Source organism: Sminthopsis crassicaudata, chromosome 5 (assembly GCF_048593235.1).
Source record: "Sminthopsis crassicaudata isolate SCR6 chromosome 5, ASM4859323v1, whole genome shotgun sequence".
Taxonomy (NCBI): Eukaryota; Metazoa; Chordata; class Mammalia; order Dasyuromorphia; family Dasyuridae; genus Sminthopsis; species Sminthopsis crassicaudata.
In genome coordinates, this window is record NC_133621.1 from 114,267,018 (window position 1) to 114,290,184 (window position 23,167).

General features: G+C 51.0%; 2 protein-coding genes across 15 annotated transcripts in view; both read right to left on the reverse strand.

The window, feature by feature from the left end:
- FLNC (filamin C) overlaps positions 1-6,871 on the reverse strand; it is a 41,983-nt gene extending 35,112 nt beyond the window's left edge. For both annotated transcript variants that reach the window (XM_074267979.1, XM_074267978.1), the window contains exons 1-2: positions 6,054-6,871; positions 42-290 (exon numbers count right to left, since the gene is read on the reverse strand). In XM_074267979.1, coding sequence (XP_074124080.1) covers positions 42-290; positions 6,054-6,393 — 589 coding nt within the window. In that variant the 5' untranslated portion in view covers positions 6,394-6,871. The remainder of the gene's footprint in view (positions 1-41; positions 291-6,053) is intronic.
- A 4,396-nt stretch (positions 6,872-11,267) lies between these two features.
- Positions 11,268-23,167, reverse strand: part of CCDC136 (coiled-coil domain containing 136) — a 28,030-nt gene continuing 16,130 nt past the window's right edge. For 3 of the 13 annotated variants that reach the window (XM_074267983.1, XM_074267991.1, XM_074267993.1), the window contains 8 exons: positions 21,873-22,067; positions 20,838-21,047; positions 19,289-19,567; positions 18,871-19,104; positions 17,400-17,672; positions 15,893-16,357; positions 14,567-14,627; positions 11,268-11,598 (listed from right to left, as the gene is read on the reverse strand). In XM_074267983.1, coding sequence (XP_074124084.1) covers positions 11,492-11,598; positions 14,567-14,627; positions 15,893-16,357; positions 17,400-17,672; positions 18,871-19,104; positions 19,289-19,567; positions 20,838-21,047; positions 21,873-22,067 — 1,824 coding nt within the window. In that variant the 3' untranslated portion in view covers positions 11,268-11,491. Of the gene's footprint in view, positions 11,599-14,566; positions 14,674-15,892; positions 16,410-17,376; positions 17,673-18,870; positions 19,105-19,288; positions 19,568-20,837; positions 21,048-21,872; positions 22,068-23,167 lie in introns of all 13 variants that reach the window. The other 10 variants (XM_074267986.1, XM_074267994.1, XM_074267996.1 and 7 more) reach the window with 6 other exon arrangements.

Below are 23,167 nucleotides of genomic sequence, written 5' to 3' on the forward strand. Positions count from 1 at the left end.
ACTTCCTCAAATCCCTCTTCAGAATCATATAAATCTCTTACCAGGGGCACAGTTGTCCACAAGGGCTCCCAGGGCCTTGCCATCCTGCCAGTCTTTGTTGAAGTTGGTGATGGGCAGCTGGGGCACCTTATTCTGGATCCAGCCGAGTAACCGCTGCTTGGGGGTCTGTTTGCGAGCATCTTCATCATCCTCATCCTCCCACATGGGCATGGAAATGGAGTAATGCAGGATCAGGGTCCAGATAAGACCCAGGATCAGCTTCAAGTTCCCATCCACAATGGCCTTGCTATCTGTGGGCAGAAGTGTCATGAAAGAAGTCACTCCCTCTGCAGCTTTAATTTCATCAATCAATAAATCAACACATATTTATTAAACATCTACTCTGAGCCGGGCAATATGGTAGGCACTAGAGACTCAAAAGTAAAACATGGAACACTCCCTGTTTTCAAAGAGCTTACATAATATTAGAGGAGATAACATGAACATATATGTGACTATACATATATGTTCATACATGTGCATGTGCATACACTGATTATGTCTATATACAAATATGAACACACATGATTGTATACATAGATTACTTATGTAAATCAACAGTTTCTCTAAAACTTATCATTTTAGTGTTGGCTAAGAGCATTGAGAAGTTAAATGAATGGCCCGGGGTCACACAGACAGTTTTATCAAAGATAGGACCTGAGCCAGAAGGGGCTTCAAGGCCAGATCTCTCTCCCCTAGGATACTCTCTACATATGTATATACACACATATATATTTGTATATGTGCATACCCACAGAACTGATACAAAATAAGTACAAAGTAGTTGGGGAAGGAGGGCTCTGGCAATTGGAAACATTATGAAAATTAAGAGAGTTTTGTGTAGAAGATGATTCTTGAATTGACTGAGAGATTGTGGAAGTGAGGAAGAAGTAAATTCTAGACTTCGGGGGTGGCCCATACAAAAGCACAAAGATGGAAAATGGACTATGTGAGGAACTGAAATGTCAGTTTGGTTGAATTGTTGGCTCTGTCCTTGTCTTTAATTCCCCTTGTTCCCCCTGGCCCCAAAAAAGGGGCCCAGGGACAGTACCAGCTGTTCCTAGAGATGCTTCAAGGAGAGGGACAAATACTTGAGCCAGAGCCCAAATTTGTGAGCAATGGTGTCATTGAGGCAGAAGGTCTAAAACATCGAGTTGGACTGGGCTGGTCCCTGCCTTGCTTCCCAAAGTTTGTGGGAGGTGAAGGGTTGAAACTTATTTGAGCTGTGAACAAAACATACCCTGAACAAATAAAAAAGTCTTTGGAACCAGAGATGGGCGAGAAAGAACTGAATTTTCTCATGTCCAAGGTTTGTATTTAAGTATTTAAGACAATTTAAGAATTTCTTGTGCACTTGCTAAGAGGAGTATATAAACTTATGATTTGGAGGCATCTTAGCTTCAGAAAGTCCCCTTCACCCAAAAGCAACTCCACCTAGTTTTCTAGATAATGATAATCATGACTTCCTTTCATGGATTAGAGAAGCCGAAGATTGTTCTAATAACCAAATACTCACTTCTCTCCCCCCACTCCCAATCCTATCCAAGGATATTCCAGCACCAGTAGCAACTGAAAACTTTCCCTTGTTGATAAAGGTAGACACAGGCCAGAAACCTGTCAGCTTTTTGGAGAATATTTGGGGGGAGGGAGAAATTGAGCTGTTCACAGCTGGGGAAGGGGTAGCTAAAATGTTTATAGTAATTATTTAGGGCAGAGGGGCCATGATAGGAAATAACACTGAGGCTTTCTTCTAAATAATCCCCCAATTTTCTAACTCCTTTCTTTTCCTGAATAGGAATCAATTGTGTAGAATAAGGAAGACTGGGGTATAAATGAGCTGGTGGGACGCCTCCCCTTCCTTCCCTGGCTTTGGGGGAAAAATCATAGGAGACCTGGGGATACCCCCTGATGCTCTGAAAGAGAGGCCCAGAGAAAGTTCTAACTATCTTTGGCTGAATGTCTCTGATCTCATCTCCTCACCTTCCCCCACCCCTTCACATACTCCTTTCACTGATTCATCCTTCCTTCCCCATCAGTTCTCCTCCCCCCACCCTTTTCCCCTGGCCCCTGGACTCCACAGCACAATAGTTTGGCAGCTCTTGGATTCCATGACACACTCACTCCCCCAGCCTGTTCTCACTCTCTCCTCTCTCTCATACAACAGACACAAACACACGTACTAGTGTTGCAGAAACTCACACTTCTGACACCCTAATGGGGGGGCACTTAGAACCTCATACAAAAAAGCCCACACTTCCCTTCTAGCACCAGTGTTTGCCCACATGAAGATGGAATGAGAAGGGGAGGAGGAAGCCCCCAGGGGGAAGGAGATGTAAGAGTTGGGGGTAGGGGCGAGATAGCTCCTGGTTGCTGGGAAGGAAAACTTGTCTCCCCCAGCAACCGGCACCAGTCCAAGCATTGAAGTTAGCCATGGGCTAGGGAGAGGGCTGGGGGCAGGGAACAGGCAGACCGTTAACTATGAGGCAAGAGACTTCTAAATTGCTGGAGATCCCCCTCTTTACCTGGCTCTTGCCCTTAGACCTCCAGCAAACACCTCCACTCCCCTTAAAGTCAGAAAACCACCATCAACAAGTGGCCCCCTTCTTTTCCTGTCTCAGCCTTCTTTGAGACTTAGCAAGAGAAGAGGGAGAAGGATGAGCTGAGGGAGGTAGTGGGACAGCTGCCACTCCCTCATGTCCCCCCTCTCTTCTCCCTCTTCCCACCCCCACCCCTCAGCTGTTGGCTCTGAGAGAAGGAATAGCAACTGGGGAACAGCTGAGAGACAAGGTTGGCTCATTGGGCTCTTTGTTCACAGGTCCTGGGGGATGGGATGGGGAGAGGAGGAGAAGTTAGGAAGGGGCAAATCTCACCTTTAACCTAGCTTGAAATTCCCCCCTCCCTTGCTGAGTCTCAATAAAGACTGAGACGGGAAAAGAAGGGGGCCACTTGTTGATGGTGGTTTTCTGACTTTAAGGGGAGTGAAGGTGTTTGCTGGAAGTCTAAGGGCGGACGCCAGGTGGAGAGGGGGATCCGGAAATCTAGAATCTACCCTTCCTCCTTCTCTCCCAAGGGAGCCTTTTTTCTTCTCTATCCCTATCCTAGTTCTTCCTACTTCCCCACAAATAAGTCAATGCCTGGATAAGAGAACTAAGGGGGAAAGAAGAAAACTGTGGGGGCCTTAGATCCCTCAAAGATGTGGGATAAGGGAAAACCCAGCAAATTCTTATTTTCAGATACCCAGGCAGAGACATCTTGGGTCAACAGTACCAACAGGAAAGAGCTGAGTCAGGCTCCTCCCCTGGTGTCAGGGTCTCCCCCCTCACACTCAATGGGCAGGGAAAAAGTTGGCCACAGTTGGCAGAATATCGCTAGAGAGCAGAAAAGTCAACTCTTCACATCTGTTCACAGCTGGGCAGACCCCTCCATTGTCAATAGTTCTCTCCCCTCCCTCCCTCCTAACCCCTGGAGCTGCATTGCTGACAGCTTATCTCATAGATGTGTGAGAGCCACTTGGCCCAGACAGTGAACGGCTCTCCTTCTTCCCCACAGGAAGCAAGAGTTCTGTCTTGATCCTTCTTTCCTCCCAAATCTACTCCTCCTTTTCCCTGTAACGGCACCTCAGCCCTTTCCCGGTCTCCCATGAGCTCCCTCCAGCAGTGCTGGGCGTGAGGGTGGTGGTCTGAAAACTTTTTGTGAAGATGTGGAGAGAGATGAATGAGGGCCAGGGAGGATGAGGCCCCGGATGGGAGTTGGAAGTAGTGTATGAGGCTGACAGTTTCACCAATGATTTCTCTCTCCAGGCAGATGCAGGAGTTCCTGAAGAACAGGACCCTTTTTTCTAATAAACTCTGCTCAACAATTGTACTAGCCGCTGACCCTCTGCTTTCAGCCTAGTCACTGAGATGGCATCTTTCTCTCTCCAACTGATCCCACTCCTCAGATTCAGCCAGGTCAGGTATTTCTGAGGAGGTGCCTTTTGTCCCCTGTAACCCCCTAACTTGTTCCTCGTTTCCTCTGTAACTTGTTCCAGACTCTACTGATCTTCTCTGCCTTTCCCATCCATCTATAAACTGCCAGTTCCCCAGATCCCCCTGCCTCAGTGGGCATCCCCTCTTCCACCTCCACCCCCACCCTCACCCCTGCTCCAACATAGCCTGTCCTTCTGGAAAGCTCAGAGACATCTGCTGTGTCACAACCAGGCCATGCTATTTCCAGTCTGGAGCAGGCGGTGGGGGTGGGGTAGGGGGACGTCGGTCATTGGGGAAGGAGCTTGTGAAGTTGAGGGAGGGGACTGGACAGGAGAAGGGGCCCCATGCTGACCTCAGCTGCTAATTCAGGCAGGCCCACAGCTAGTAGTGGCTCAGGGGAGGATACGGGGCCCAACAGATAGCAGAATTAACAGGGAATGTCTCTCCTTACCTCCCACTGGGAAGGATTCTCCCCTGCCCCCACATCATGTGTGTGCAATATGCCAGCTACCCCTATTTCGGTGCGGGAATCCCATCCCACATTATGGCTCTCCGTGTCCCTTCAATTTCTGAGCCCCATGGAATTGTGGAGGGCACCCTTATGGGAGGGCCTCCTATTTTTAGCTGACAGACATCCCTTTTAAATAACTGATCCTAAGTCCTCCATAACCCTATTCTTGCTCAAATCACGTCCACAGCTCCCTGGTGCTGCCACTGCCCTTTCCTTCCTCTCTCCCTTCCCTTTCCCTCCCCCACGCAATTCTCTCCTGATAGAAACCAGGAGAAGGGAATTCTACTTTCTCAGAACTCTTCTAAGTTCCAGACAGATGTTACTGGTTCTTCCTCTCTCCCCACTACCCGCCCCCCACTTCCAGCTGTGATTCTTTTGCCTCAACCCTCCTCATACACAACTTCAGGTTTGGGTTACACTCAACATTTCTACTTCCCCTTCTCTGTATAAGGGGACCCCTCCCTTGTTCCCTGCCCTTGGCCTGGGGGTGGGAAGAGGAATGGATTGTATATGAAGACCCTTCATAGGTAGATGGAGAATGGGTAAGGACAGGCAGGGGTTAATGTTTCCTATGCTCACTCAGTGCCTTTTTAGGTTTCAAAGGCTGGGTCCTACCCCTCTCTCCCCCCCCCTCCCTGGAAAGGCCCCCAGGGGCTGGGCCCAGCTGCCAGGCACATGCCTAGCCTGAGGGACAAGAGGAGCGAGAAGATGTCATTGCTGCCTGCTACCACTCAGCTACCCCAGCCCCCAACACCTTCACCTCATTTAGAAGGAACTCTTTGGAGGAACCTCACCACACACAGAGCCACTTTTCACAATGGCCTCCTGGTCTCTCCTAAACCCCACTTGCTGTTCTAGTGACCACAAAAAACTGAAGAGAGGGACAGGTGCTTTTAAGGTTATCTGTTAGTTTCCAGAAGGGGAAACTGAGGGGATCCCAGGACTGTTGCACTTGTCAGCAAGGGTCTGGTGTGGAAGGCAAAGGGCTTTGAAGAGAGAAGGTGGTGTAGGTGCCAAGCTGGGGTGGGTCAGGAATGGAAGGGAGAAAGGCAGAGAAAGGGGTGAGCCCCATGATGATCCTTGTCTAGCTAAGGGGTGTGTGTGTCTGTGACTGCAGGAGAGAGTGCTCCGCTTTGGGGTTGGTGTGGGTAGAAGTGTGTCTGCGTGTGGGAGACATCGGTGCCAGTGAACTTCTCTGTCCCCGTAGCTGAACCCCCCTTCCTCTCCACTCCCCAGGAGGGCTCCCCGACTATCCGCCCTTCCCAACCCCCCAGGGGCTCTCCCAATAGCCAGTGGGTTCAAGCCCAGTAGGTTCCACCACAGCAGGCTCCTCCCCCAGGTTCCTTCTACTGGCCAATGGAAAAAGCCCCAAAGTTTCCTTTCTGGCTTTCCGCGCGTGGACACCACCCTAGCGCTACGGCCCTGGGGAAGTGGGGGGAGCCGTCCCGCCCCCGCGTGGGTACGGGGCGCCCCCGGGCCCTTTCTCTCCCCCCCCACCCCACCCCGCCCCTTCCCGTCCCTCCCCAGGCACTGACCGATAGACACGAGCTTGATGTGTTCGCGTTCCAAGAATTCGAGCGCCACGGACACGTTTTCGAGTTTCATCTGGCGAAAGTTGGGCCGCGGGTGGAACTTGCGGTACATGCGCTTCTGGCTCAGCACCTCGAGCAGGGCGATGAGGCGCAGGCCGTCGCTCAGGTCCCTCTGGAGGTCCCCCAGGCGCTTGCCCACGCACTTTAAATGCTCGTTACACCAGCGGGTGAAGGTGTTCTGCTGGATCTTCTTCCACGGCGCGTCCTCGGCCAGGTCCTTCTCGGTGGACGGCATCTCGTCCATCTCCTCGCCCAGGCCCTCTGGGTAGTTGCTGTTGTTCATCGTGATCGCTTCGGGAGGTCGGGTTAAGTCCGGGGAAGTGGCTAAGCCAAGCTGGCGGGAATCCCGAACCGGGGTCCCGAGGACTAGGTTGGGAGGGGCGGCGTGCAGCGCCTGAAGATCCCGGTGGAGAGGGTCCGGAGTCGGCTCGGTGGAGCGGGGGGTGGCCGGAGCCTGGGGCTGGCCTAGAGGGGCAGTGTCCGCTGCTGGCTCTGGATAGCGGTCCTGGGCGCTCCTGCCTCCTCTTCACTTCTCAAACTTCGGGCTCTCTCGGGAGCTTGCTCGCTCGGGCTCTAGTCCTCAGGCTCGGGAATCTCGGGCTCTCCTCTCCTCCTTTTCCACGCCTGCCTCTCGCTGAACCTGGGTCTCTGTCTCTCCCTCTGGGGGGGCGGAGCGGTTCTGGGGAAATGCAGGGCCGGACCCGGGGCGGGGGGTTTAAGAAGCCCCTGGGTCGCGGGGGGGCCTCCCCCTCCTCAGGCTCACGTCAGAGCGCCGGCCTCCCAGGAATGCCGGCCGGCGGGGCTGGCCTGCGGGGGGGGTGGGGGCGGGGGGGCGGGGAGGGGGGGATCAGGGAAGGCCCCGCCTACCCCTCAGTAGCTTAGAGAATCTGAAGGGAAGGGGTACCGACAGGGGGTCTTCCCCGAGTCCCTCCTCGTAGTCTCATACCAATTTGACCCCTTCCTCAGCCAGAGGAACAAAGATCTATTATTAAGACGTTACTCCCCAAATCTGCCTCTCTGCCAAGTTCAGAGATGGGGGTGAATAAGGAAAATGGGGAGGATCATACGGCCTTCTCCTCCCCCTTCTGGTCCCCTCCTTCTCCCCTCCCTCCCCGTGTCTGAGCTGAGTCACAGGTGGGAATGAAGTCTTTGAAGATGAGAGGAAGAGAAACAGAGGTGACTAAGACTTAGAGAAGAGATAGATTTGGGAAACTGAGGAATAGTGGAGAGGTTAGAACTGAGAGCAGAGTTCTAATATGGCAATGACTGAGCTTGAAAGTCCAATTATTAATCATCCATGTCAGAGTCACAGCTCTTTGGGGTAGAAGAAGGAGTGCATTTGGGCAGAGAGGGGGAAACAGGATAATAGGAAATAAAGGCAATGGGACTGAAAAAGAGGCTTTCTTAAGGATTGCCTTTCTCTCTTATTCTGGGATTGAAGTACAGAGGTTACAGAGGTGTCCCTATGGGGTAGAATGGGTTTCCCCTCCGTGACTGGAGATATAGTAATTGCCCTGCACCCCACTCCACTCTCTGTTGAGTGTTCCTCAACCCACTTAGGCTCACCCTCTCAGAATTGGGTGAGAAGAACGTTCCGATTCTGGACTATGAGTCACTCCTCTCCACTCCCCCATCCTCTCAGACCCCAGAAATTGACTCAGCCAATATTCCAGGGACAAGAGTGAGGACAGACCTCCCCCTCAATGACAGGGAACCCCCACTTCCCGATTCATTGTGTCCATCATTGGCCAGAAAGGAGGACCGTCTGGCCAGCCAGCCAGGGAGATCCCTGTTGGCATCAGCCAAGGGGGAATGTGAGCTGAGGTTGTGGGAAGTCTGGTAGAGATAGGATGGAAGTAGTCAGAGGGAACCCTGGAGAGAGGAGAGCAGTGGGACTGACCCTCCGCACTGGATCTGTGAAGAGGGGGAGGGGACTAATACTATGGAAATCCCTGGCTCTTCCAGGAATGGATGGTGGCCCAAAAGGTTGACAAATTTAGGGAAACTGAGGAACAGATCTGCCTTGTGTCCTTGCTAGCCCATCTTTAACAGTTCTGTAATCAGTTTCAGAAATGAGAGTAGGGGGTCTGGAGGGAATTAGCTGTACTACAAGGTCTCCCTGAGAGACAAGTGGGAAGGCCTCAGACCAGGCAGCTTCCTCACTCAGTCAGTGTTGCCATTTTCCAGAACGGTGGAGCTGAGGAGACTCTTGGAATGTTCTTGGGGCCCTTGTAGTGAGTGAGTGACTCACCGAATTTTGTGAGGAGCTGGGCTGTAGGGAACTTAGCAGACTCTTTCCCCAGGCTGTCCTCATTAGGGTCATTTATAGGGAAGTATTATTATTTTGGGGGGAGGACTTATGGCAATAATATATGCTTCCCCTACTCCCCAAGAGAATGTTCTAAGAATTTGAGTAGGAAAAGGAGCACAAAGCATCAGGAATAAAGCAGGTAGGGGTAGCCTTGGCTAGTGACTGTGGTGGGGGGGGGAAGAGAGGAGAGCTCTGGGGGCCCTGATAGTGACAAGCTGGAATATAAATAGCCCTCTGCTCCAAGGCTCATGTTCTGTCTGCTGGCTATGACGCGATACTAAGGAATTCCACTGTCCTGGTTGTAGCTCACCTCCCTCACCCTGCCCCCCACTCCCTCAATCTCCCTTCCACCAAGCTATTAATGTTCCACCAACAAAGTCATGAAATCATGGCAATCACTACTGCTCATTACTTGAGCTTGAGGAAAGAGTTCCCCAGGCACATATGGATTTGTGTTCGAACTCAGATTCTGTTTCTGACTCTGCCTTGAGTGTGGGGAAGTCATTTGACCAACATGGGGAAATCATTTGATCAACATGAGTGTCAGTTCCTTCATCTATAATATAAAATGAGAAGGCTGAACTATAAGCTTCTTAGGTCTTTTCCAGCTATAAGTTGACTTTATGATCTTTGAATCTGATGAAGAGTTAATTGAAGTTTACAGTGAGGGATTTCGTGCCATTAGGACTAGAGAAATTAAGCTATCTCGGTGTTAATTCTCTAGCACCAATAGGACAGTATGGTGATTCCTGGCTCCCTGTGGGGAAAATACCAATCAATCATGGGTAATGAAGGAAAATTCCCCGTGAATCCAAAAACAGTGCCCAGAGAAGGGGAGAGGGTCCACAAAGAGATAGTCTTCCCTCAACCCCAAATCGTTTAGTATACAGGGGAGTGAATGGGGCAGAGGAGGGAACAGTGCCAGTAGATGTTTCCCGTCACCCCTCCATTGCCCGGTCCCTCCCCCATTGCAATCTGAGCCTGCTGCTCTCCAGGATAAATTGGGTCCTGACTCAGGGCCCACTAGTCAGTTTGACCCAGCAGGGACGGTGACTCAGCCCTCAATATAGTCCATGAGCTGTGGCCCTGGGATGGGCAGCAACATGGGGCTGGAACAGACCGTGCACAATGCTCATCTTGTCTTGCCAAAACCCCCTCCCTCCCCCACCTCCCTGTCTCCTGGCAGAGGACTCAAGTCTATCCTCTTCCTCTGGGCCATGTGGGGTCCCCCAGGAGTTTTGCAAGGGGGTTTCATCAGCCGAGTATTTGGGCTACAGGCTGCTTATAACCGCTTGACTCACCACCTGCTGACCTGTCCCTATAGACCCAAGCTGCTCAATCTAACTCCTGATCCCACTTCTCCTACAGAGTAGCCTGTCAGTCACCTTCATTAATCACACTTTTCCAATTGAGCAGAATTGGAGTCCCATATACTAAGGACCCTATTTTCTAAGAATTATCATTTCAGGCAAGTTGGGCACGTGCCTGGAACCATTAATGGTTCTTAGGATAGGGTGAGACTCAAAAAGTCTTAAGAGACCCAACCAGATTTTGGTGGCAAGTGTGCTTTCCTCATACCTAAGCTTGGGTTCCAATTCTCCCCATAAGGGGCCGACATAATCTGTCTGCCAGCCATCTCTTTACTTTCCTGACAATCTGTGGTCCAACCTCCGCTTACCTAAATCTGAAACCAAGGGATTTTTCCTTAGATGTAATTTGTGGCTTTTCTCAATTTTACCTTCACTCTGTCATCCCTTGCCAAGCAGCTAAACCATGTTACTGAAGCATTCCCTTTCCTTTCATTATCCTTTCCCTAGAGGTGTGCCATAGCAAACTAAGTAACTTATAAGCACATCAATTACAAAGAATTAAAAAAAAAAACTACATGCACACTGGGTTTGCTGTCCAATTCCCAAGAGAGGAGGCCGGATTCCAAGGTACAGCAGAGGATTTTATATTGTCTAGGGACGATGCTCTAAGAACCTTGGATTCCCAAGAGGGGTATGATCTGAGGAAACAAAGAGCTTCTGGTTCAAGAAAAGGCCAGTCCATTGCAGGGAAGCTGAAAGCCCATTGGTACCCAAACCGTGTGATTGCTAGTCACATCCTTCACCTGGGACTAGCCTTAACCGGGTTCCAGCTCAGCATTTAAATCAGTTTTGCTACAGGTTCCAGTATTACCCAGGGTACATGTACCTTCCTGGGATTTTCATTATGTTTGATGTTCTCTAGTCAATTGGTGGCTAGAGTTAGATAAGTTAACAGGGGGGATCCCTCTCCACTGAAATGGAAGAAGAGATTAGCATCAGGTGGGCTGTGGGCAATTCCATTGCAAGTGGAAGCCAGTTTACTGTGTTACCCCCCACAACAATTAGGGGAAGGCAGATCAGGAGATGGAGGAGCACCTGCTCTACTTTTAGTGGAAGTTTCCAAATTGATGATAATCTCCGCACTGCCCTTGTGATTATTGTGATGTGGCCCTCATCTAGTCTTAGTACTCTTCTAAGCTACATAACACACTAGAAAAATCTATCTCCAAATGTTCTTGCTAAGTCCCTTTATTTTCTCTCCTTCCACGGGGAAAAACAAAATAAAGTGATACTCCCGGCTGTATCTTGCACACCCCAGGGGATCAACAAATATCTGCTGAATGAACAGAACTGCTTTTCTGCTGTTATTTGTTCCCAATATAGCTAGAAAAAATGAAGTGGTCAGAGGAGAAATGGAAGATGGACCTGAAGAAACAATGCAAGTTGGGATCCCAGACTTCTGTGAGATAGGAAATCAAAGGTGAACTGGCTTGGCTGCCATGTGAGGTAGAGCAAATAAAGAATCACAAACTCATGTCATTGAGCTGATATTTAGTTACAAGGAGCCCAGGTTCTTGTGGGAAGCAGAAGAATGGTGACAGGAACTCCCCATAGGCCTTTCTGAGCTGGGGAGACTAAGACTGCAATGGGACCAACAGGAGATGGGATCGATGGATGGGAATGTCGTTCTGGCCGGTCTGTCCTGCTGGGGGATGATGGGAACTATAGGTCTGCCATACCAGATGGCTTTGACCTCTTACTCAGTGAGGCAGAACTCTGTTTCTTGCTGGCGCATGTTTGGTAACACGTACAGAGCCACCGCTGCAATGGCTAGGAACACCAACGGTTTCCACATTCCAAACAAGTTCTGTTGGGACCAAAAACAACAATGAGCCACCAGCCTCCAAGACCCTTTCCTTGACAGGCCAGACAAATCCTTAATACCTTGCCACCCTTGCTGCTGACAGACCCTACTAGAACTAGAGAGGGACCTCTCGGTAACTGGGGATCAGCTGCTCCTATGTTCTAGCTCCTCACTGAACAAGTGGGGTCACCTAGCCTGGACACCAACAGGCTCCATGTCCACATCTGCCTCTGACCCATTTCTCTTTATTCACATCCATTTTTTCACTTTTCCCCTTGGTCCAATGAGGAAGATAAGGTAAAGTCACCGTGAAGGTTTACAGGCAAGTCCGGATGTGACTTCCAGTCGTCATGGCAATGGATGGGGGAGAGCAGGGCAAGAGAGGACAACACTTAGAAGCAGCTGCATCTTTCCTATGTGTCCTCAAAGCAGTAGGCTGGTGCAATGACAGCTCAGCTTTGAATCCTATCTATTTGCTAGCTGCATGACCACAGACATGTTAAGACCTGGCTGAGCTTCTACTGTATCATCTGTAAAATTTGAATACCATCCCCCAGGGTATCTACTTCCTTGGCTCTTTGTGAGAATCAAATGAGATAATGTATGTAAGTCATTTTGGAAATCTCATAAAGTAATCTAAGTATCAATTTTTCCCTCTGAGGCAATTGGGATTAAGTGACTTGCCCAGGGTCACACAGCTAGGAAGTGTTAAGTGTCTGAGGTCTGAGGCCAGATTTGAACTAATTTTTTTTTTTAACCAGACCTGCAATTTCCCTAGGATAGATTACTCCTGGAGAGAAACTTCCTCTCCCCCAACAGCTTACAACCCCAAACTGCCTCAGGCCCTGAGGGGGCCTGAGTGGTTGGTCCAGGATCACACAAATAGCATGTATGAGAGGCAGGCCACCCCTGACCCCAGTTCTTCCAGGCTCTTCAATCTGATCATCATTAAGATCAGCTCTCTTTGGGGATCAGGTGTGGCTTGGAGCTGTGGAATGCCAGAGTCTCTTTAAGAATCAAAACCACGGATGGCTTCTGCATCAGTAGCATAGCGGATGCCCTCGGGGGTATCTGATTGAGGAGGAAGGCGGGCGGCTCACCAAAGAGCCTACCCAAGGGTTAGCTGGATGGTCCGTGAGCCCCACTAGAGCCTGTGATCTGCAGGAGGGCCCCCAGCGAGTTAATTGGACACCCTGTGCAGGACTAACGGGAGATCATGGGTAAGGATCCCGGAGATGAGACGGGATGGATGAGTTCGATCCGAATTGTTTAATCGAGTCCCCAGATTGATGAGATCCTGGACCTATCAAAGTCATTAATATTATGACAACTGTAGTGATCCCCTGAAAATTTGAGGATCAGCCAAAGAGCTGCTCTCCAAAAATGAATTTCATCCTTTCCTAATACTAGAGAACATTGCATGGTGCTTTCCAGTTGACATAGCACTCGCATACATTACCTTATTTGATCCTGAAGTAGTTAAGGCATATTATTATCCCTCCCTTATAGATGATGACTCTCAAGTGGCTAAATGATCTGCCCAATGTCACACGCTAATAAATTGCCTCACCCAGCATTAGAATTCAGATTTTCTGTTCAGTGGTCTAATACCTCTTCTCCCCTTTCCCCTGCTTCTATCCAGCCTCAGCTAGCCCAACAGCCACCAATTCCTTCTCAAATTCTATATCAAATGAGTCTAAGAGACTGCTAAATAGTTTAAATGTATGGGGGCTAAAAACCTTGGGTACCCTTATCGGGGCTTTAAAAATCTGGGTCAGGATCCAGGAGAAGACTAGGAAAAAGAGGAAACTTTAGAACAGAGTCAGCAAACTCGAGTTCTGAATGGCACTAATGAAGGTAAGCAATGCCTTTAGTTGTCACTGGCAGACCTAAAGCAAAGACCAAGAGGAAGCAAAAAGGTAGGGTGGGGATGGGAGACAAGAGGAAAGGAAGAGAGTCAGAATAAGGATGGAGAAGAAAACGTTCACATATGGTGAAGAATGTTGCCAGTTGCTTTAGGTTCTGCTCGGTCCCTTGCCTGACCTTGATTTTGTGAGATGTAAAAATAATGAGAGGCTTTCCTCACTATTTTATGGAGGTGAAAAGAGGCCAGGAGAAAGATGGATTCGAGGTCCTTGAAGACTGATTGTCTCGAGATACACTGGCTTCTCTCCGTGGCCACCTCCCCCACGGTGTGCTTCCTGCTGAGAGTCCCTGTGATAAGGGCCAGGCCAGGTGGGAGAGGCACAGCACATTTCTACCTAGCCTGGATCCCTAGGGAAATGTATGGCTCTGGCCAGTGAGTGACATAGGGGATGGGATGGGGGGGGCAGGGCGACTGGGGCCCAGCTTGTGAGCCCCCTGTCGAGGAGCTGAGAGGCCTGTGCATACTTAGTCTCTGTGGCGGCAGTGGCAGTAGTGGGGAGGTCTGCTACAGGACTGACCAGGGTCCAGGTTATTCTTGCAGACCCAGGCGTAGCTTCAGGGAGAACTCAGTGGGCAGCTCTGGGTTCAATGGTGCTAGGAAAAGATGGTTAAACAAAAGCAGCAACCGTATTGGGCTTAGCAGAAGCTTTTCCACTGGAGGGCCACAAGCAAACAAAAGCAGCAACCGTATTGGGCTTAGCAGAAGCTTTTCCACTGGAGGGCCACAAGCTCTCTGTTGAGAGGTACACATCCATTCTTCTTGGGGTTTTAGAGAAGGAGGTTCGAAGATGGACAGAATCTTTGCCGGCAGTTCAAGGAGCAGCCAGGACTAGAGCCCGGGTGTTAATGCTCTGTCTTAGGCACCATGCGGAAGGAAGGGGTAATGTGGAGCAGGCAGAAGAAGCTGAGAGGGAGGGAGGAGGAGCAGGAGCAGGAGCAGGAGGAGGAGGAGGAGGAGGGAGCAGGAGGAGGAGGAGGAGGGAGCCATCAGGACCGCCTGCACCTCCCCTCTGGCACCCAGATGCTGAGGAAGCAATACGAGTACCTGTGTTAGGATGAGGTCTCAGCCCACCAGCACCAGAGCAGAGCCGATATGACCACCAGGCCTACGCGAGGCAGGGAAAAGAGGGGGGGGTCGGGGTCAGGGGGTGGCTGCAACATGTCAGGTGACAACAGAAGCACAGGGGACATATGAAGGGGGTGAGAGGAAGGCAAGAGACACGCAAACACATGAAGCCAACAGAGAGTGAAGATGGCAGAACAGAGGGGAGAGAGGAGGGAAAGAAATCACGAGGTTAAAGAGCAGGTGAGCAGCACTTCTGTTGGGGGGCCCTTGGCTCTCCCTGCCTGCGGCTGGAAGCGGGTGCAAAGCTACAGGGGCTGAGCCGTGGCAGCCCCCAGCCAGGAGAGGAGGCATCATCTGGGCTCAGCACATGGCCCTCCTTCGTTTTCCAGGCCAACGGCCCGGCTGAGCCCTTGGCACCCCTTGGAGGGGAAGGGGCCCGGAGAGGCCTCGCCTGCCAGGGGGCCCTCCCCCGCCTGCCCGCCACCCCCTGCCCGGCCTCTCTCCAAGGCTCCCCTTCTTCCCTTCCCTCTGGCTGCAGTGCTGCAGCTCAGGCAGAGTCAGAGGCCTGCCCTCGCCAGACCCCGGAGTCACACGCCTGCACCACTCCAGCTCTTGGACCCAGCTCAAGGATAATGGTTCATCCCTCTAAGGGATACCCACATTTTTTTTTCCAGAAGGCTTTACAGGATAAGAGTTTTCTTTCACCAATCCTCCCCTTCCCTAGCCCCAATTTAAAAACAGATACTGCTAGAGGAGAAAAGAAGTGGGAGGGAGGAGAGGGAAAAACCAAGAGTTCCTGAGGCCCTGGATTGGGGCAAGAATGATTCTAGTCTAGAAGGCCCATAATCACCCCAGAGGGGCCACAAGGTGGGTTAGTTCTGGGTCCTCCCTAGAGGCTGGCTGAGGTCTGGCTTGGCCCCGACAGTACACCTCCGGGAGGCCAGGAAGCTCTGGGGCCTCCCTGTCTCCTTACTGCTCAGGAAAAGACTGTGTCACTTCTCACCTGTGGGCCCCAAGGGAAGGCAGGATGGTGCCTGGGCCCATTCCAGGGGTCCTCCACAGGCCCTGGCTTTGATTTCCCAGGGTCAGTGGTGCTTTGGGGATTGCTCCTTAGGAAATTTACTACGGCTCTGCCCGGCTGGAGGGCAAGTCCGCTTCTCTCCCATGTGCCTGCCCAGCCTTCTCTCAGGCTTACAGACAGCTCCTTGCGCCATTTCTTCTTGCCCACACCCCTGTGCCGGGTTCCCCACTGTGCTGAGGTGCCCTGCCCTGGGTCCTCTGCCCCCCAGCCCAGGCTGCAGTTACCTTTTTGCTCTCAGGGATCTTGATGGTAGTGGGGTCCTTGGGCTCTGACTTGGTGACTTCTTCCTCCTGTCTGGCATCCTGAACATTGATCTGCTCTACTGATTCATCCTCAAAGCAGCCTACCTGTCCCCACAGGTCATCTGGCCCATCGTCCAGTCGGTCTTGGAATTCTACGTGCTTTACCACGGGCACTATTATACAGTTGGCCACGGGTTCTGTCTCGGACTCAGATTCAGACTCGGACTCGGACTCAGACTCGGGCTCGGGCTCGGGCTCGGGCTCGGGCTCGGGCTCGGGCTCAGGATCTGGCTCTTCCTCTGGCCCTTCCTCTGGCTCGTCTTCCTCCGTCTCCTGGAACAGCAGCTCTTCATCCTCCAGGGTCTCACACAGCTCCTCAGGCTCCTCCTCTTTTCCCAGTTCACACGAGCTGGCCTTGTAGTATAGAACCACCTCCAGCTCCTGACTCTGTGGAGAGAGAGGAGGAAGCTGAGTGAGCACAGGGTTACTGGAAGGACTTCTATGCATCCTCCTGGGGCCCTCTCAAGAAAACCATGCTTTGTGAGAGTACTGGACCATATGGCCATCAACAAAGCACTGCAGGATAACATTCACAGCCCCTTTCCATCTCTTCCATTTTCTCCCTCCCCTCTTGTTTTTCTCTATCACTCTCTTTTCATCCTCCACTCACTCTCCAATTTCCCCCTCCCTCCCACTCCCCCTTTCTTTCTCCTCTCTCTCCACATCTCTTCTGTTTCCCAATTTTGTCTCTTCTTTCTCCCTTCTTTCCCTCTCTCTTCTCTCCCTTCCTCTCTAACTTTCTGGCCTTCCTTCTCTCCTCTCGTTCCTTATTCTATTCAAAGAAAAAAGCCAAAAGCTTCTAACACAGCTAGTTGGGATGGACATTGTCTGCCCGCCCTTCTTCCCCAGCGGCTACCAGCCACGAGGCACCCCAGTCTCCCTTTTAATGCTTCCCCTAACAAAACCCCATTTCTTCCAATTGAACTTCTATTTCAGCCAACCCTCTCTCCTCAGTTGGTTCAATCATTTGAAAGGAAAGCTGCCCTGCCTCTTCCTATCTCTATATTTGTTTCCTCAAGAATAGACACCCCAGTTCCAGAACGTGTGGCTGGGCCCTTGGAGACCAAACCATAGAGAGTGGCATCCGTAGCCCCTCCAGACAGAAGCTGGAAGGGCTTTGACATAGCTCTCTTCTGCCAATCTGCCCATCGCTGGCCAGGAAGCAGGGACTCTACCTGAGTCTGTAAACTTCTTTTTAAAAATCTTGTTTAGATAACTAGACTTGAATCTATTTGGTTAAGTTTAAAATTCTGTGTATTTTATTTTATGCTTTATTTTAAAAATGCTGAAATTCTGAGAAGGGTCCATGAGTGCCCCAAGGCAAAGAAACCCAACCACCAAGCTGGACCAAAGGCCCTGCTCTAAGCACCCCAAGCCTTGGGAGCTCCCTGGCAATAGCCACTTACCTGGCCGCTTCTTTGGTGCTTACCTGGCTGCCAGACACACAGAACGCCTTGCCGCTTTTGAGGCCCGTCCTCTCCATCACTTTGCTGATATCGCTGGTGCTGCTGTCGCACCAGTCCACGGTGTCCTTCGGCGGCGAGGCGCACACCTTCTCGGCCTTGAGCTGCCAAAGCTCCTCCTGGCAGTATTGCAGCTGACATTCCAGTTGTTCTTGCACGGCCAGAAGCCGGCTCTGCTCATCGATGCTAGCTTGGTACTGCAGCTGCAGCTCTCGGAGCTTGCACTGGAGCTCTTTGTACTGTAGATTTAGGAGAAGGCGAGGTCAGACAAAAGGAACCTGGCCTCTGGGCACTGCCCCCAACCTAACCCCACCACTGGAGAGACCACACCACCCTGCCCCAATGTGTATATCTCAAGGAAGGGCACATGAGAGAGAAAATAGTAGAAGGAACAGAAAAGATGTCTCTCACTTGGCCTTAAAATAGCTATTGACTCAATGATATAGATTCAGTGAGCAATTTTTTAAAATTATTGTTATTAATTATATAGTAGCAGTTAGGAAGAGCTGGGTAGTGGTGCAGTAGATACAGCACTGGTCCTGGATCAGGAAAATCTGAATTCAAATCTGGTCTCAGATACTGACTAACCATGTGGCCTTGGCTAAGTTCCTTAGCCCTGCTTGCCTCAATTTGCCTTAGTTTCCTGACCTGTAAATTAAGCTGAAGAAGGAAATGGCAAAGCACTATGGGACTTTGGCCAAGAAAACTCCAAACGGAACAACAACAAAATATTGGCTAGCCCTTACATAGCACTTTTATTTGAAAAGCACTTTACATGGCATCTCCTCTGAGCCTCACAAAACCCTTGTGAAGTTGGTTCTATTATCATCCCTATTTACCAGGTGAGGAAATAAAGGCCAAGAGAGGCTAAATGTCAGGATTTGAACTAGAGTCTTCTTCCTGACTCCCACAGTCCAATCCTCTAACCATTGCAGGCTCATCACATATTTATTTTTCTAACTGATAATCTCCTGAGGAACAATTGAAGTGTTCACTTCTGGCTCCTGAGACCTGAAGGAATCGTGAGGACTTGAGCACTTGGGACTGAGTTTCTAGGGTCAGAATAGAGGTTGGCAATTGTCATCCCCCTTCTTGGGGACAAAGGAAGGAAGCCCTGAATGTTACTAAGCCTGACTTCCAAAGATCCCACAGGACACAGCATGGGGAGACAGGTAGAAGAAGATAGCAGAGAGCTTCTGTTCTGCGGTTCAGCCTCTGCTTTGTCTTCCCCAGGATTCCTCCCTCCTTTTGTAGGGACTCATGCCGATCAGTCTGCACTCTCCTTGTCTTGTGGGTGCCTGACCAGATTGTGACCGATGGCTCTAAAGGGAGAGCGAGGACCAGGAGCCGGCCAGCTGGGCCCCTGTGGCCCCCTGGTAGCATCCTCATGAGCCTCCTCTGGAGGCAGCGACCCACACGAGGCCCCACTGCACTTACCTCAGGACTGTTCTGGGGCAGGACGACGGGAGGAGGCTCTTCCATTTTCTTGCTCTCTTCACACTCCCTGAGCTCCTCCTGGCAGAGTTCGAGCTCCTCCTGGAGACAGCTTAGCCTCCTCAGTAACTGCATCATATCTAGCTGCAGTTGGCTGTGCTCACCTTGGCTGATCAAGTACATGGCCTTTACCGCCTGTAGCCTGTTCATCACACAAGCAACCACCTCCTGGACCTGCTGTGGGACAGAGTGTGTGGTGAGCTTCTGGGCACTGCCAGGGGCAGATACCTGATGGCCGGAGCAGCGGGGTTGGGCAGGGGGCCCCAGCACCCAGGCTAGCGGGGTGAGTGGGAGGAGAGCTTCTCAGACACAGTTATGTACCTCCCAGGGACCCCAAGCATCCCAGCTCCCCAGCCATTACCTCTGAGTCCTCACTGTCATTGCAGAAATCCTCGCTGCTATAGCTGCTGCTGCTGCTGCTGATATAACTCCTTGCAAAACAGGCCCTGTTGTCGAAGCTCAGCCGTGGAGTCAGAGACTGCAGCAGCTGCATCTCCTCCTGGCAGAGCTGCAGGTCGTGCTGCAGCCTCTTGCGCTCCTCCAGCAGCCTGCCTTGCTCCTGTTGCAGCTGCTCCTGTTCCACGTTGCTGGTCTGGTACAGCACGTGCAGCTCCTGGATCTTGATGGATAGTTCACTTGGCTACAGTGCGGGAGACAGAGGGTGCCATGGCCTTAGGAAATGCAGCCCCCCCATTGGTCTCATAGGCCGCTCTGCAGGGGTGCAGGGTCATGCATCGGCAGTGGCAGGAGGGTCACCAGGGCTCTGGGCCTGGCTTTACCCCTTTCCTGCTCACCTAATTGGGGTTTAGGGACTGTTCCTCAGACAGGGCTTGGAGTCAGCTTTGCTAAATGTGAGATCTGTTCCACAAACACGGCTCCGGGGTGCACGGGGCCCTGCACTCCCATTCTCTAGGCTTCTGGCCTGCATTTCCGCTAGTTTCTGTAGGATCTCCTTGATTCTGCTCCATCCTGCCTGCCAAGACCAACGCTCCTACTTAACTGCGCCAGTCTCTGAGCTCTTCATACTCTGCCCCTCTTCTTAGAAATGTCCTGTCTCTAAAAAATCTTCCCCGTCTCTGCTAAGCCCCCAAAATCTGGCTTTCCCATAGAAACCTCCAGGATTCCCATGCTACTTCTCTAATGGATGACCTCCTGGTCCTCACCTGTTGCTGAGCTCAAGACTCACCATAACCCTTTGGTCTTTCTGGACACCCAGTGTTAGCTCTCCTGGCCCATCTGGTCTGGTTCCTAGCCCATCCAAATCCCAGCACCGACAGTATGAGTTCTAAGTACTTGACACATTGGGATGTGTTCCCTAAATGTAGTTTGTCAACGAACAGTTTGCTGTGGTCACTGAAATGTGGATTTTTTTAATGGGATCTATAGAAAACTGACTGTCAACAACTAAAAATAAGTGGCTCTATTAACTTTGGTCAAAAGGAACTCAAATGGCAACTGAATGCCACATTTTAAATGCTAAAATCATGGAATTGTAGAGTCAACAGTAACTTAACCCTGTCTGCCTTGGTTTTCTCATCTATCAAACCTTGCCAGTATCTGTGCCAGAAAACCCCAAGTGGAGTCCCACAGAGTTGAACATCCCCAAAAGGACCAAACAACCACAAAACCTTGTTTTACAAATGAGGAAATAGGGGAAATAGGGGTAAAAAAGAATTGGTTGGAGGGGGAGAGGCTAGCAGTGTGGCACTGTGTTGGGTGCCCATTTGTTGCTTGCACTGGCCCCGGGCTGGGCTTCTAGGCCCTTCTCCATGCAAGCCCCCAGAGCAGCACATATGGCTGGATGGCAGACTTGGGCCAATGCATCCTTCTGCCTCCAGCAGTAGTGGTCTCTGCTTCCCTTTAGGAAGGCCCCAGTGGCCCTGCCCCCAAGCACCCCTGGCTACACTTACTTTGCTACTTTTATCTCCAGATGATGACTTTTCTTGGATGGGAAACCCTGTCTGGCTCTCCCTTAAATGTCGAAGCTCTTCCTGCACATGGACTTGCTCCTTTAACAGCTGTTCCTGACTCTCCACCAGTTTTTTTTGCTCTTCTTGCCGGTTTTGATAGCTGGTCTGTAGTTCTTCCAATTCACCCAACTTGTCCAACAACTCTTGACTCTATGGGGATGAGGTAGAAGGGTGGTTACCAAGGAGTATTGTGCCTTTGCCCACTCCTTTGCCTTATCCCTCCCCTCCCAAGGGCCTTTCCTGACTGGCCTGGTCCAATGAAAGAGTGATCTACCTGGTGACCTGCCACTCAAGATAGATGACAGGGATTGAACTACACCAGTCAGGGGCCACATTAAGAAAGGCTGTATTTAGCATTTAGTCCATTAAGTAGCTCAAATCTTGTTCTTAATAACCAATTGCGGAAAGGGTGGGCAAGAAAGAAATCCAGCTGCCACCCTTTAAATTTCTCCTTTTGGGTACAAGAAAAGTCAGAGTGTATCTAAAGTCATGAGCTGCCTCTGCTTTCCTGCCCCCTTGTCATGAGTCCCCTCGGCTCTCCCCCTTCCCATAAGTCTTCTCTACTCTTCCCATGAATTTCCCCTCTATAAGCTTTTTCTGCTCTCTTCCTTGTGAACCACCTGTTTCCCTCCATGCCCCTTCTGCTTTCCCAAGAGGGAGAGAGGGAAAAGCAGAGGGAAAGAGCAAGCCCAGAGGTATCCAAAGTTTCTGTAAGGCCCAGGAATAGAACTCAGATGTTCTGATCCCCTGCCAGTGCTTTAGTCACCAGATACAGGGGCTTGGAAGGGACCTGATGAAAGCATAATCCCCTCTGCTCTCCCCTACCCATGAGCCCCTGTCTGCTCTACCTTCCATAAGCCTCCTTTCTTCCCCCATGAACCTCCCTCTATTCTTCCCTCTATGAGTCCCCTCTGCTCTCTTCCTCTCCATGAGCCCCCTCTGCTCTTTTCTCCCTCCTCTTTCTAATACCATTACCTTCTGGAGGAGGTTGGGCTTAGGCACAGGGAAGGTGAGCCTGTGCAGCTCCTCCTGCAGCTGGCCCTGCTCCTCCTGCATCCTCCTCTGGTTCTCCAGGAGCTCGGCTTGCTCAAACTGCAGCTGGGCCAGTTCTTTTTGGCTGACGTTGTACAGTTCCTGCAGTTCTTTCAGCTTAGACACCAGGTCCTCACACTGTGGAGGAGGGGAGGTAGAAGCTGTTGCTGGTCATCTTGGGAAAGCCCACTACTCTTTTTCCTGCCCTGAACTCAGCACCCCCTCCCTCTTGTGCCCCTTCTTCCTTTTGAATCTGACCTCCACTCAGCCATTAGATCTTGGGATAAAGAGTCTTCTAAAAATTGCTTTCATGATCAGGGCAAATGGTCATAATAATCATAATAATAGCAGCTAACATATAGTGCTGTCTACATATCAATTCCTATGATCCCCACACTGTGTGAGGGTCGGTGAAGCTACAATCCCAGTTTTACAGAGGAGAAGCTGAGGCAGACAGACTTGGCCAGGGTCACACAAATAGTAGGTATCTGAAGGCTATATTTGCACTTGGGCCCTGAAGCGCTCCCCCCGCCCCACCAACAAGCTGCTCTGAACAAGGCCTATGGGGCTGGAGGAAGCAGAGAGGCAAAGTAGTCTTTCGTTTTTTTGTCCCTTTCCCCTGGTACATGAACCCTCTGATTCTGGAGGACTTCTGGCCCGGCTATCCTCCAAATACCCGATCCCAGAGCAGGGAGAGGGTGGAGGGGGGGGGCTGGGACTGCAAACAGGAGTTCCCTCATGCAGACACGGGGAGAGAACAGGCACCAAGGAGACAGCTGGGGACACCTGTGTGCCCTCACATGAGAACAGCCAGCAGCCCTCCTTCATGAGCATCTTACCTCTTTCTCCCCCAGGCTTTCAGATCTCTCCATCTATATCAGCCCCCATTAAGATAATTACCAATATCTGGGTACCTTAATAATGAGGAGGAAAAAGCAAAAGCCATTGATTTTGCTTCCATCCCTGCAAAGAGGTGAGGTGAGAGGCTCAGTCTGAAGAGGGCCAAAGAGAAGGGCAGAGAAGGAGGCGAGCAAGCCCAGAGGTATCCAAAGTTTCTGCAAGGCCCAGGAATAGAACCCAGATGTTCTGATCCCCTGCCAGTGCTTTAGTCACCAGATACATGGCCTTGGAAGGAGCCTGCTTCTTTATCTCCACCGTATGCACCTGTCTAGCCCTAATAATGAGGTGTGTACAGAACATCTCTGTCTGTGCTTCTCCTTGGATTAAAAGATAGTGGC